The sequence below is a fragment of the Scardinius erythrophthalmus genome, assembly GCF_964197995.2.
Source record: "Scardinius erythrophthalmus genome assembly, chromosome: 20".
In the NCBI taxonomy this organism is placed as follows: Eukaryota; Metazoa; Chordata; class Actinopteri; order Cypriniformes; family Leuciscidae; genus Scardinius; species Scardinius erythrophthalmus.
Genome location: NC_138240.1, coordinates 4,359,553 through 4,373,789, shown reverse-complemented (window position 1 = coordinate 4,373,789; position 14,237 = coordinate 4,359,553). Strand labels below are relative to the sequence as shown.

At 36.7% G+C, this 14,237-nt stretch overlaps 1 protein-coding gene across 2 annotated transcripts in view; it reads left to right on the top strand.

Moving 5' to 3' along the window:
• dock5 (dedicator of cytokinesis 5) overlaps positions 1 to 14,237 on the top strand; it is a 63,333-nt gene that overhangs the window by 21,279 nt on the left and 27,817 nt on the right. Inside the window, exons 13-32 of one of the 2 annotated variants that reach the window (XM_081350009.1) lie at positions 11 to 136; positions 316 to 440; positions 1,251 to 1,349; positions 3,318 to 3,390; positions 3,620 to 3,723; positions 4,328 to 4,508; positions 5,072 to 5,169; positions 5,252 to 5,341; positions 6,647 to 6,747; positions 6,970 to 7,104; positions 7,463 to 7,574; positions 7,900 to 7,970; positions 8,889 to 8,995; positions 9,104 to 9,240; positions 9,777 to 9,872; positions 10,142 to 10,240; positions 10,572 to 10,742; positions 12,925 to 13,025; positions 13,154 to 13,212; positions 13,463 to 13,617. In XM_081350009.1, coding sequence (XP_081206135.1) covers positions 11 to 136; positions 316 to 440; positions 1,251 to 1,349; positions 3,318 to 3,390; positions 3,620 to 3,723; positions 4,328 to 4,508; positions 5,072 to 5,169; positions 5,252 to 5,341; positions 6,647 to 6,747; positions 6,970 to 7,104; positions 7,463 to 7,574; positions 7,900 to 7,970; positions 8,889 to 8,995; positions 9,104 to 9,240; positions 9,777 to 9,872; positions 10,142 to 10,240; positions 10,572 to 10,742; positions 12,925 to 13,025; positions 13,154 to 13,212; positions 13,463 to 13,617 — 2,240 coding nt within the window. Of the gene's footprint in view, positions 1 to 10; positions 137 to 315; positions 441 to 1,250; positions 1,350 to 3,317; positions 3,391 to 3,619; positions 3,724 to 4,327; positions 4,509 to 5,071; positions 5,170 to 5,251; positions 5,342 to 6,646; positions 6,748 to 6,969; positions 7,105 to 7,462; positions 7,579 to 7,899; positions 7,971 to 8,888; positions 8,996 to 9,103; positions 9,241 to 9,776; positions 9,873 to 10,141; positions 10,241 to 10,571; positions 10,743 to 12,924; positions 13,026 to 13,153; positions 13,213 to 13,462; positions 13,618 to 14,237 lie in introns of both variants that reach the window. The other variant, XM_081350010.1, reaches the window with a different exon arrangement.

The window sequence follows — 14,237 nt, the reverse complement described above, 5'->3', positions numbered from 1 at the left end:
TTAATCTCAGGTTTGTTTGTGACCCTAAAGCTGCTCCCTGGAGACGTGTTTCAGGTTAAAAAAGATTACCCTCATTTTGTGGATCGCACAACAGCTATAGTCAGGAAAATGGGCTTTCCTGAAATTATCCTGCCAGGTTGGTCTGCACATCTTTCAGAGTGTAACATCTTCGTCTTAATAACAGTCCTATTAAAGCCTTTCTTACCCACTTTAGTACATCCATTTGCAGTTGTCTCTTCACCCAGATCCTCTAGTGACCATTACCAGTCAACCTTAATGTACAGTTCAGTTAGTGCAACTATTATGTCTCTACAGGTTATCTAAGGAATGATATATATGTTACACTGCTACAAGGAGAATTTGATCGTGGCAAGAAGAAGACCCCCAAAAATGTAGAAGTTATAATGAGCGTGTTGGATGAAGAAGGAAATCCCATGGAGGTAAAAATAAAACAAAAAACATCAAATTTAATATTTACTAACATTAATATCTAGGCACAATCAGGATATTCCCACAGCATTGCTTGGTAAAGCGCAATTGTTAAAAACCAGTAACTGAATCCTGATTCAAAATAAACACACGACAACAGCTTCAATTACATATTTTTTGCATTAGTCATTTGCAGGTGCTACCATGGTACATACCAAAAAAACTTTTTAGGAAATAACATCGTCATTTCACTATGAATGATCTGAATAAAAAAACACGTTCTTTGGTTCCACTGTCCTCCGTTCTCCTTGTTTATATTGACTAACAGTTTTTACTTTCTCTGTTTAGCATGCATAGCTCATCCACCCCCTTTATCTCTGTGTTTTGACAGCAGAACTGTTGCTGGCATAAAAACAGCTCACAGATCTTTCTCCTTTATGAAACGGCTGCTTTCTTTAAATGTTCAAACACACAGTACAGAAAGCTTTTTACAGTTCTGTTCTTGCCAAATGCTATTTCGATCTGTAATGCACAGTAATGTGTGTCCTGTTTACACCCGTGAACACTGAAAAATACAAAAAAATTCATTCTGAAACATTTCCTAAAAAGATCTCCCCCTTTTAAGAGATTTAAGCTTGTCTTTCAGTCTTGCTGTCATTTTATATACTGCACATTATGCAACACAGTTTCCTTCAACTCAAGCTGTGCGCTGCCAATTTCTGGTCTTGTTAACATTGAACTTTTTCTGCTGCAAAACACTTACTGTATGTGAAAAGAAAAACTAAATCTTTTTTTTTTTTACCTTCTCAATCTCTCTTCAGAAAGCCATGTTTCCTGGAGCTGGCTATGAAGGGATCACTGAATATAAGTCTGTCATCTACTATCAAGTCAAGCAGCCCTGCTGGAATGAGACGGTTAAGGTACAAACACCAGGACGAAAACAAAAGCATCTGGGTTCAGGTTTTTGAAGTTTTGAAGCTAAAGGCCCTTTCATATGACTCACGCAAGCATTCTCCAATGCAAAGCATTAATCTACAGTTCAGCACAACCTCGCTTTATTTTGCATGCAGCGTATTCAAGCGTTGTAACCTGTAACTCAAAGTTCAACATTTTCAACTTTTTTCAACGCAGTCAAATATTATAACAAGATGGAAGAGCGACTGATTCTTTGTGCAACTGAAGTTGCATGTTTTATTCATTTATTTAATATCACTTTCATTAAAACCTCTTTGCTAACTCAACCATGCTAATGCATTTTTGCATGAACATTGACGCACATTTTACAGCTGATCTTAAACAAAAAATTCACTTTAGATTTATTTTTGAAGCACTTCCCATAAGGCCAATTGTGTTTTAATTGTAAAAGTAAAAAAATATATATTTTTGTCATCTCAGTTTCTGTTATTATAATTTGTTTTAACACATATCGACACCCAACTCTTTGTCCATTTAAAAAATTGTAACACTTTACAATAAGGTTTAATATGTTCACATTCGTTAACTACAGTAGTTAACATTCATCTTATTTAATCTTAAGCATTTAATCTTTCAGCATTTACTAATACATTATTTAAATCAAAAGTTTTATTTGTTAACTTCAGTAAACGCACTGTGAACTAACGAACAAACAATAAACAATTATATTTTTAATAACTAACATTAACGAAGAATAATAAATGCTTTAAAAAAATGTATTGCTTATTGTTAAAGGAGAACTCCGGTCAATTTTAACATTGAGCTCATTTTTTTGTAAATTTGGAGTGCTGTCAATACAGAGAACAACGACAAAAATCGGTGTTGCCTACACCGAGTTGTTCTATTTTTAAAATTTGCACCCTGTTGACTTCAATGGGGCAAGTACTAAACCTGCTTTTAGCCTCTTAACATCCTTGATGTGTCATTACAAGTGCACAGCTAATGTGAGTGATTCCTTCAGAGTGAACATGAGTGAATCTGACTGCAGTAGATGTGAAAGATATGTATAAAAATTATGTTATTTAAGCCAGCGCAAATACCTGTGTTTACATCCTGTTTTCGGTTGAAGTCCAAAGTAGTCGATTGCCGAGTTCACGCGCATAGGTTTAGTTACCTATGATCACGCGCGTGAACTCGACAATCGACTACTTTGGACTTCAACCGAAAACAGGATGTAAACACAGGTATTTGCACTGGCTTAAATAACATCATTTTTATACATATCTATCACATCTACTGCAGTCAGATTCACTCGTGTTCACTCTGAAGGAATCACTCACATGACCTGTGCACTTGTAATGACACATCAAGGATGTTAAGAGGCTAAAAGCAGGTTTAAAAGAAGTCAACAGGGTGCAAATTTTAAAAATAGGCAACACCGATTTTTGTCGTTGTTCTCTGTATTGACAGCACTCCAAATGTACAAAAAAATGAGCTCAATGTTAAAATTGACCGGAGTTCTCCTTTAAGCTTATGCAAATGAGATGTTATTGTAAATTGTTACCAAAAAGTGTTGCCACTATTTATAATAGTTCCTCAAAGTAAGATTGGACAAAATGATCTGGTGAAATGAACACACACAATGTAAAATGCATATCTTGACAATCAGAGAGAGTATGTTTCCTTTTCATTCTTTCTGTAATGTTTTATTGTGATCTCCCGGATCTTATTTTAAGCTCAAATGTGTTCCCTCTTCCATATCCGATTTCCTATTTTCACTGCATACACCTTCCACTTTCATGCTGCCGTGCAAGAAAATTGCCCTTCTGTGACACTGCCTGCAATGCTTTTCATGTCAAGGTCAACTGACGCTTGTGTTAAGAGGTGTGTTGGAGCCCTTCACATGGGTCATATGAAAGGGACTTAAGAGCTGCACTAGAGTTTTCATTCACTCGCTCCCATCTGTTTGTCAGGTGGCCATTCCTATTGAGGATGTGTGTCGATGTCACCTGAGGCTGACCTTTAGACACAGATCTTCTCAAGATTGTGAGTCCCTATTGTGCATGACATTGAGGTTGCAAGAACTGTATGTAGAACAATGGGCTAAATATTAAACTTGAAAAACATTTAAAAAAAGAAAAAAAGAATATAGAGTTTATGGAGATCTCACTTAAACACATTAGCATTTTTGCTGACCCCAGGTTGAGAACCTCTGCACTACTCTATTTTCAAGTTTGTTTTAATGTTGAAAGTTTGTCTGCTTACATTTCTGTAGCCAGAGATAAGTCCGAGAAGCCTTTTGGCATGGGCTTTGTCCGCCTGATGAAGTCGGATGGCACCACACTCCCAGATGGAAAACACGATCTCATTGTCTACAAGGTGGGCATCTTAAAGGAATGTTCTGGGTTCAAAATAACTGTTCTCTATTTGAATATATTTTAAAATGTAATTTATTCCTGCGATTTTTCAGCATCATTACTCCAGTCTTGAGTCACATGATCCTTCAGAAGTCATTCTAATATGCTGATTTGCTGCTCAAGAAACATATTTCTGATTATTATCAATGTTAAGAACAGTGGTGTTTGTGAACAGTTTGTGAAAACCGTGATACATTTTTTCAGGGTTCTTTAATGAAGAGAGTTCAAAAGAACAGCGTTTATTTAAAATATAAATCTTTTGAAACATTATAAACGTCTTGACTGTCACTTTTGATCAATTGAAGGCATCCTTGCTGAATGTGAAATGTATTAATGTCTTTCAAATAAAAAATATATTACTGTCCCCAAGCTTTTGAAAAGTAGTGTTCTTTCTTCGCTGAAAGCATTTCAGTCAGTTAAACTCATCTTAGCATGTGACCTTTGGGTCTCCTCAAACTTTTCTGAACTTCCCTTTATACCTGCAGTATCTGTTGTTGTTCCATGTCATGTGGCCTTTCTATTTCAAACATGCAGTGCCACTACAAGTTCCTCTTCTGTTCCTACAGGTGGATGTGAAGAAAACTGACGACGCCAAGACGTATTTGACTCTGCCTGGCTCGTATGCTGAAGTGGAAGAGAAAGAGAGACAAACGGGAAAGTCCTTCCATCCTGCCGGTCTCATTCCTATCACCAAAGACAGCTTCCAGATCGCCACCCTCACCTGCTCTACAAAGCTTACTCAAAACGGTATTTCCTGTAGTAAAATCAACAGCACTTCCACCACAGTCATTTATTATATTTTTAATTTAAATATTTCCACAATATCTCACCCAAGAATGACAGTTTTGTCATAATTTACCCTCATGTCTTTGCAAACCTGACATTGTTTGATGTCTCTGCATGTTAAACTTTACCTTCAGATTTCATTTTCACATTTATTTGAGCGCTTTTCACTATGCATATTGTCAAAGCAGCTTTACAGAAAATACATTTTTCTAGGTTACAATTAAGATGAATCTGTGATCAGAGGTGACTGTGTCAAAATAATGTCCATATGGCAGAAATACACAGCTGTAAGAAAATCACGCAGTTAGCTAACGTCATGTATTCATTTAAGCAGAAACAATGAGCAATGACGTTAAAGCAATGATTACATGTGATCATATGATTTGGAACAAGAGGGATGAAAATAGATAATGATAGATAACGTTTAATTGTGTGCTAAACTCTCACAGAATGTGACAGTATGAAGCAGTAAAGTTCTTGCAGTTGGTGGATTTGTAAAACTTTTTTAATTTCCTCTGTCTCAGTTGACCTTCTGGGGCTTCTCAACTGGAGATCAAACACTGAGAGACTTGGAGAAATTCTTCAGAAACTGATGGAAGTAGATGGAGGGGAGATTATTAAAGTAAGCTTGTGAGAAAACACAACATTGGCCTTCTGCAAAATGCTGCTTTATGATCTAAAGTTTTTGTTGTGTGTTTCTCTAGTTCCTGCAGGACACACTAGACGCTCTCTTTAATATCATGATGGAGACCTCAGAGGAAGAAACCTATGATACACTAGTTTTCAATGCCCTGGCAAGTATTGATTATTTAACTCGCTCTTCGGAGATCCACTAGTTTCCAATTATGCTTCTGTTTTGGAGTTTTTCCAGTAATGGAAAATCTGGAAATATCAAGGAGCAATCAAAGAAATTACATGTAAACTTTCCTGTCAATTCGTGCAATGATTTGGTCCCAACATGCCACATGAGTGTAAGTGTTAAGTATCCCGAATAGAAGTTACACACCAAAGCTTAAAGGGTTAGTTCATCCAAAAATGAAAATTCTGTCAGTAATTACTCTCCCGCATGTTGTTCCAACCCCGTAAAACTTTCGTTCATCTTCAGAACACAAATTAAGATATTTTTGATGAAATCTGAGAGCTGTCTCACTCCTTCATAGGCTGCTAGGTAATTTCATTCTGCCGGCCCAGAAAAATTAGTAAAGACAACATTAAAATAGTCTAAGTGACTACAGTTTTTACTCATTTAAAATTCTTAATTTATTATATGAATAATACTGTATGTAAGGAATTTGATTGAATTTTACCATTAATTGAAATGGCTAAATCTTGAAAAAAGACTTCATTTTTGGAGTGGTATTCATAGTGTGGGAAGCTTGTTCCGAATGAGCGATACTTTCACTGTTACTCATAGTTGCGGTCTAGGATATGAACAAGTATTAAACTTTGGTGTGTACGTTTTCTCATCGTGATACAAATCTTGTTGAGCTTGTTGGGGCCAAATCATTCCACAAAAGTTAGATTAAAGTTACCAACTGTATAAAGAGTGCTCTGCCACTTCTGCCGAGTCATTGCGTTTTCATTAGTTATTCATATGAGTAACCTTGCCATAGCACGCCATATGGCCATCTGCATGTGGGATGTCTTCCCCCTCACAGACATACAAGTCAGATTATTCCTCCATATGATGCCTACTTTACCCGTACATCATTTTTTTAAGTAGTTATTTTTTATTTCAGTATGTTTTTCAACCACTGTTAAGTTGCATTACATTTGGGACAGAGAGTGACGTTAGTGCCTTATAATCCTTTGAGGTTATGCATCATGTCAGAAGATATAAAAATCAAGTTGGTTATTAATATTTTTCTCTGCTAATTTGATCTTGGTTGCATAAGTACAAAAGAAAGGTAGTCTTGCAGAGGCAGGGACTGAGTTACTTCAATTTGATGAAATATAATGAAAACAAATGTTTTTCTTCTGATGAATTATTCACAATGAGATACATTTATTAAGAAAGTAAATTTAAATTTAAACTTGATTGAAGTCATATGATTATATTGTGAAGTGCTAGACTTTTTATTTTTGCTTTATTTGTCCAGGTTTTCATCATCTCACTGATTGGTGACGTAAAGTTTCAGCATTTCAACCCTGTTTTGGAGACCTACATTAGCAAACACTTCAGCGCTACTCTGGCGTATCAGTAAGAGTTAATGTCTTGTTTGGATTTCGCACAGTTCACATGTTTTAATATAACTCACCAGTATTTTTCCACATTTAATTCTCACTTTGCCAACTCGGACTAACACTCTCTTCTTATCTAACCTGTTCTCCATATACACCTGTCCAGTGACACTCTCAGTTGTGACTTGTGTTTATTTGCAAGCGCGCTGTAATTGCCTCGGTTTGCCTTGTCTTTTCACAGGAAATTGACCAAAGTGTTGAATTATTTTGTGGGCCATGCTGAGAACCCGGCTCATACAGAGCGACTATACGCCGCCTTGAAAGCCTTCAAATATCTTTTTCGTTTCATTGTGCAGTCTCGAATTCTCTATTTGAGGTGGGTACCGGCCCTCATTTCCTCTTGAAAAGAGGGCTTGATTAAACTTGTCCTTCATCTGACAATACAAATGAAAAAGCAACAGTAAAAATTATATTTTAGAAATCACTCGCTTCTATGTTGGTACAAAGACATGGGGCAATTGGACCTCCATATGGACATCCATGGCGATGGATGGATGGATGGATGGATGGAATGAGAGATGGATAGATAGAAGGAGAGATGGATAGATAGCATGAGAGATGGATAGATAGATAGATAGATAGTTCTACATCCGCCCACAGCTCCCTAGAATCATATCGCTGATGTTTGCATGGACAAGCATCACTAAAATGTTTTTCTGTTTGTTATTTGTCAGGTTTTATGGGAAAAGTGAAGATGCGGGGCAGTTTCTCGACTCCATTCGGACCTTATTTCTCTCAATCAGCAATCTGATGGACAGACCTCTGGATGAAGGAGTTAAGATAAAGGCAGGTCTCACTACTTTTAGAAGATATCTTTACAGATGTCATTTGTGAACGATGCAGCCATTTGTAAAAGCCACAAATAAAGATTCACACTACTGTTCAAAAGTTTGTGGTCAGTATTTTTTCTTATTTGAAAGAAAATAGTACGCTTATTCAGTTACAAAAGATTTCTATTTCCAATAAATGCTGTTCTATTCATCAGAGAATCCTGGAAAAAATTAGACATTGATAAAAATTTAAAATGTTTCTTGAGTAGCAAATCAGCATATTGCTAATGCTTTCTAATATATATATATATATTATCATATCATATATGTTTTTCTCACAGGGAGCAATCTTGAAATATCTTCCCACCATCATCAATGAATTGCAGAAGGTCTTTGACGCTGTAGAGCTCAGGTAAAGTGAAAACTTCATTGCCGTTTCTCTTTTCAGAAATCATGGTTACAGTAAAACACATATGAATGTAAATAAATTGCGTCAGTGTTTCTGATGGTTACAGTTTCATTCCACCCTCAAATGTTACAACTACCATCGTATCTTACATGATCAAAAAACTGCTAAATGAATGGGATCAGTGTACAAAAAACAAACTGAATGAAATGTACCTTACTGCTGTGTGTGAAAAAAATCATTTAAAAAATGTATTTTCAATAATTCCTGGGATCAGATCATATATACATAATGCAGAATCGGACATTCCAGAATCTTACACAAGTTAATAATATCAAACGAAGATCCACCGCTATGATCCTTGTGTATCTCTGAAAGATATTTGATTCAATTGTGTGGTTTGAAGTTCTCTTAGGAAATCATATTACTCAGCAGCACTTTGGGAGATAGTGCCCTGTCTATTTTAGAGTTTTTATCTAAAGCAAACTTTAATAACCTTAAATTAATCTTTTATAATATTTCAACTTCTTACCTGCCATGAAAATAGCCAAGGAAGCTGGCATGGCATTAAAACACCAACTAGTCCTGATAGTTAAAACACAGAAATGTGAAGCTTTTATTTTCGTTGAAGCATTAGCAATTCAGTAAAAACAGTTGCATTTTTTAAGCTTTAAAGTATAAATGTCTTTCAACCATTATCACTAACAGAATGTGTTTGGCGCGGTAGATCTTGTGGAAAATTGGTTGTGGAAAAACATCTCTAACAGGCTTGTTAAACATCCAATATTTGAAGACCAGTTTAGACAAATTAAGGGTAGTGTAACTCAGATGTTCACTTCACAGATGTAAAAAAAAAAAAAGTATGTCAGCTTTAGAGTATTAATTTAGAGTTGACACTTTTTTTCCTTTCTCTCTCTCTCACAGTGTTCAGCTGGCTAAGTTCATCGAGAGCATCCCAGATTTTCAGATGGTGAGGCAGAAGCTGGGCTGTCTGGTGAAAATTGTTGAGAGTAACCTGTTCAAACAGCCAGGTAGGACTTGACACAACATATAATTTATCTCATCGACATCACACTAAATGCGTAGTGCACAAGCTGTGTGTCATCCTAAACCCCTCATATTCTCTGTTGTGCTTCTAGACTGCAGAGATGTCTTGTTGCCCCTGATCACAGATCAGCTGAGTGGACAACTGGACGATCACTCCAACAAACCAGATCTTGAGGCCTGTGTACAGCTGTTGAGCACTGTACTGGACATGCTGGACTGCAAAAACGTGGTGAGTGATGTGGTAGAGCTTCTCACATCAAATCAGTATATTAGAATGATTTCTGGAGGATGTGACACTGAAGACTGGAGTAATGATGCTGAAAATGTAGCTTTTCCTCCCTGGAATAAATGACATCATAAAATATATATAAAAAATAGTTATAATATTTCACAGTATAACTTTTTTTTTACTGTATTTTTGATCAAATAAATTCAGCATTGGTGAGTGTACTTATATCTGGCTACACAAGACTATTGAGTGACTTTTTGTATGAATACAGACAGGCTGATCTTTCAACCATGATGCATTTCACTGGTTTGTTGATATGACAGCACATTCAAGATTGGTTGACATTTCGGTTGATATGCATTGAGACAGACAGACATTTCAGGTCAAACTCTTGTGACTTGTGAGCAGTTGCATTGCAAATTTCCAAAATAAGGTCAGATAAGGTCATCTTACCAGAGAGAGAGTAGTTTCTGGATTCAGTCATCACTCATTCAACCGTCCTTTGTTGCATGTAATTCACCTTTTTATTCTTTCAGGGTCCCACGTCCGGTCATGTGAAGTTAATCGTGGACCGTCTCCTGCGGAGGGTCAACCGTACGGTCATCAGCCTGAGCTTGGACTCTCCCTTCATAGTAAGAAACAAAGAACGCCACAAAACTGAGCTTTTCTAGAACGATTTGGCAGAGATGAATCTGCTTACCTTCCTGCCAAAGCTGGTGCAATTTCGACCGCACCGCGGCAAAGCCCACACACACCTGCTGAAGCTCATAACAACAACAGACCGCACCACTGAACTTAACTTGTTTATTTCCTTGCCCAGGCTCTTGGCTATGAGTTTTCACAGCGGTGTGGGCAGCACATGTAAAGTTATTGATTATTCCTTCTCTTCCTCTGGACACAGGGCCACTACCTGGCATGCATGACCGCTATCCTGAAACAAATGGAAGACGCGCATTATGCACAATACATCAGCACCTTCAAAACCAGACAGGACATTATCGTAAGTCTCCCGCTCTCTCCGCAGGAGCCATCCATCATCGCAGATGCAGAAAGAGCCTTCTGTGCTCCGAGAGTTTAGTTATAAATAATCCACCTTTTGCACAGCTGCCCGATGTTGCTCTTTTCCCTGTCGTCGGTCGAAGCGAGTCAGGGTTTAATAGCACAACGAAATTAGTGTGTTCAAAGCGCCGCTTCAAATTAGCATCTGTTTTTCCTGCTCGGTCATATATTTATATATTTGCCGGTCTGCATCTAATCATAGAATTCCTTGGCATGTACATACATGCTCTTAACAACAATAAATCCTGTATTTTGTTGTCTCCCCTCACCAGGATTTTCTAATGGAGACTTTCATCATGTTCAAAAACCTGATGGGCAACGTGTTTCCGCCTGACTGGATGATCCTGAATCTTCTCCAGATGAAAGTGTTTCTGCGGGCGATAGACCAGTACTCTGATGTTCTCAACAAGTACTTTCTGGACTCCGCTAACTTCCACTTACAGGTCAGTTTGACAAAGTCTCATAAAGGGGTTTTAAGTACGCAATTATGCTTCAGGCAAGACCAAGGTTATATTTCCAGAAATGCAATAGTGTTTCTGGTTGTGCAAACCACCAGTGCATCCCAGTGTTGCTCCAGACACAACTGCACATTGTAGGCAACTCACCAGAACCGGTTCCATTTTTCCATCCGGAAGACATTCGGAGGTCAGTGTTGTCTGGTGACAGAACAAATGGCTCTTCACAGTTTGGGGTTAATGAGAAATAATACTTTCATTCAGTAAGGAAGCATGAATTTTGTTAAAAAGTGAGAGTAAAGACATTTATAATGCCGCTTTTGTGTTTTGTGTCAGTGGTATAAAATGGATGAAATATGTTTCCACTTTTTTGTTTTAGTTTTGTTATGGTGAAATAAAGACCAAAAAGGTTGTGAAAAATCTGGTTAAACATGCCGTGTGTAGGAATTATTAATTTTTTTTTCAAATATGTAAAGCTACTAACAAAATCATTAATTGAACCTTTAATGAACCGTAGTGGTATGTTGAAGAAGAAAATAATGAATACTGTCTGTTGTTAAAAAGCCTGTGTCAAAAGGAATATTATTTTCCTTTAATCTTCTGAGATGAAAGAGTTCATTTTACTAACCATACTGTAATTTTCAGATCTTGTACTTCCATCCCAATCCTAAGAACAGCACAGCTGAATCCTTCATTTGAAAACTGCTGCCTTCACAAGCAGTATATAGGCATTAAGGCAATCTGATGTCCAAATCTGATGTTTGCACAACACCCTGCCTGCTAAGACCTGCTGCCTGCTTAGTTATTGGTTGTTTTTTGACAGCGGCATAGATTTTTTTTTTTTGTTGTTGGTTGGAATGAAAAAGGGATCTGACAGAGTGGTTAAAAGAAGCAAATAAATGTATTATTTTCCTATCTATGATTCTGTTTCTACCAGGAAATACACACTGTAGTCATTAAATATTCTAAAACTCACTTGAATGTGTTCTCGATAAATAAACTGGACCATCTAAAACCAGGTATCCAAAAGCAAATTGTGTAAGCGCAGCAATGCTCCGTTTCTCATTTAATATGTGAATAGTGAATTTTCATCTTGAATAATCCTAAGGGTCTGAGAGAGTGTAAAAAATGGTCATTGAAATCTAATTTATGGCTGTTTTTGGTGCAAAAAACTTGACGAACATTATTATAAGACCAGAGATAAAAATAAAACCTCTTTAATGTTCTGTGAGATTGTGCAGTGGTGATTTGACCACTGGTTTTATATAAGTGCTGTGACTATCTCTGCATGCATCTCTCTGCAAGTGTGTCCAGGAAAATAATGTGAGGTTATTCCTATGAAGCGTATGGATGCTTTCTGGTGATTGCACGCTCTTATGTAACATGTTTTTACTGTTGAGATTGTGATTATCTTTTGGGAAACCATATGGATTTTGCACCCACGTTAAGCCTTGTGCACTTTAGGCATTTGGGAAATATAATCTATAGCGCTGTTGAAAATACAGCTAAACTTTCTGTTGCTTGGTTACCATTCATCCAACACCCTGTGCAGTATTTCACCCGTAAGACCTCAGGCAATTAAAAAAGCAATTGCATTACAGTATATCAATACAAACTAATTTGTTTAAATAATCAAAGTGTGACTATGCCTTACTCATCTGTGATATGTAACCAAACACTCAACGATAATTTAAAAGCAGCGTCCGGCTTTGCGATGGTAGAACGAGGACAATTGTGGTCCTTGAAACAATGAAATAGTAAATACAGATTTTCCTCAGTGAATCCCCTTTTTGTCAGTGCAATTAATATTGTTATAAGTATTAAACATATCCTTCGCCATTTGTGCAGACATAAGTTATACCTCAAATTGTGCATCTTGTTACACACACATATGCATGTATGCCCAATACAATATGCATATAAGAATACTAGGATATTACCATGGTGCATGTCTTAAACATAGTAATACCATGGTATGTTTTGGTACTGTTTTTTTATGTAATGACAATGAGACCAAAACTTATCAAAGAGCCAATTGTCTGAAATGCAGGAAATTGCTGTACACAGATGTTTTTGAATCTTTGCCTTATTCTTGTGATATTTTTATGTCCGTTTTGTACTCTGGAAATTGTTTTGCAGTGATTGATTTCCTTTTGTGTTTCCTCAATAGCTTTGGAACAACTACTTTCACCTAATTGTTGCCTTCCTTACCCACAAGTCCTTGCAGCTGGAATCCTTCTCGCTTGAGAAACGAGACAAGATTCTCAACAAGTGAGTGAGAGACATTGTTCTGTCAAATCTTTTTGAGTTCAAGTGTTTTTTGTTTTTTTTTTGGTTTTGTTTTAAAGGCTGATATTAAATTAAACTTGATTAAATTGTGTTCCTAAAAATGTAAACAGGTGCGGAGACATGCGGAAAAGCATCGGCTTTAAGCTGGGAGTTATGTGGCAGAATCTTGGTAAAACCTTTTTCCTGTGCCTCTTATCTGTTTGAGACACAGACAATTACAGAAGCTTCAAGAGTAGAGAGGAATTTTGCAGAATGTTCTTAAGGACTGTCTTTTTGTTCAAATTGCTTTTTATCGAGAGTAAAATCATTGCTGTACTGTTTGTCTTTAATGGCTAAGGCAAAGTACATATTGCAGATAAAAACGGAAAAGAACATTTCAGCTATTTTGGGGCATCATTGGATGTATGTGTCACTTCCAGGCCCAGAGAAGATCAAGTTCATCCCTGCAATGGTTGGGCCGATCCTGGACGCCACGTTAGTGCCTGAGCCTGACCTGAGGAAAGCCACCATCCCCATCTTCTTTGACATGATGCAGTGTGAACAGCATTTTAGCCCCAACCACACCTTTCAGAAGGTGAGAGGTTGTTTTTGTACCAGGGTTACTTTGAGAATGAGAACTTCTGTTCCAAAATGTTGTCTACCTAGGCAGCATATTATTTAGGCAGCACGCGCACACTCATTATGCTGTCGACAGACGAATAATTCTTCCTTAAAAGATGCTGGTATTTTTTATTCGGTGCAGAAATATCTATCAATTAAAATATAGACATGTTTAATTATAAAAAGTGATAATTTACAATGTAGTTAATTTTGTGAACATTTGTTAATGCATTAGGTTTCATGACCTAAAAGTGCACAGCAATTATTTTCTTCATCATTGTTAATTGAAATATAAAAAAATATGCAGTTTAAAAAAAATATATATATTAATAAACAGTCAGATTATTAGTCAGTAGATGACAGCTCAATATTGGATTGTGCAGTGAGATAAACAATGACAACAGTCAAGAAAGTCTTTCAATCTAGTGTTCTTTCTAAAATGTGCAAATCTAGTATCCCCATTAGGACATACGCAACAAAATGAGGTACTCCAGTTGTTGAAAAAATACATTTTTACCGAAAAATAAATGCATTTTAAAAATAAAGTTGTTAAACATCAAATATTTGATGACAGCTGCAGTGACAATTTGACAT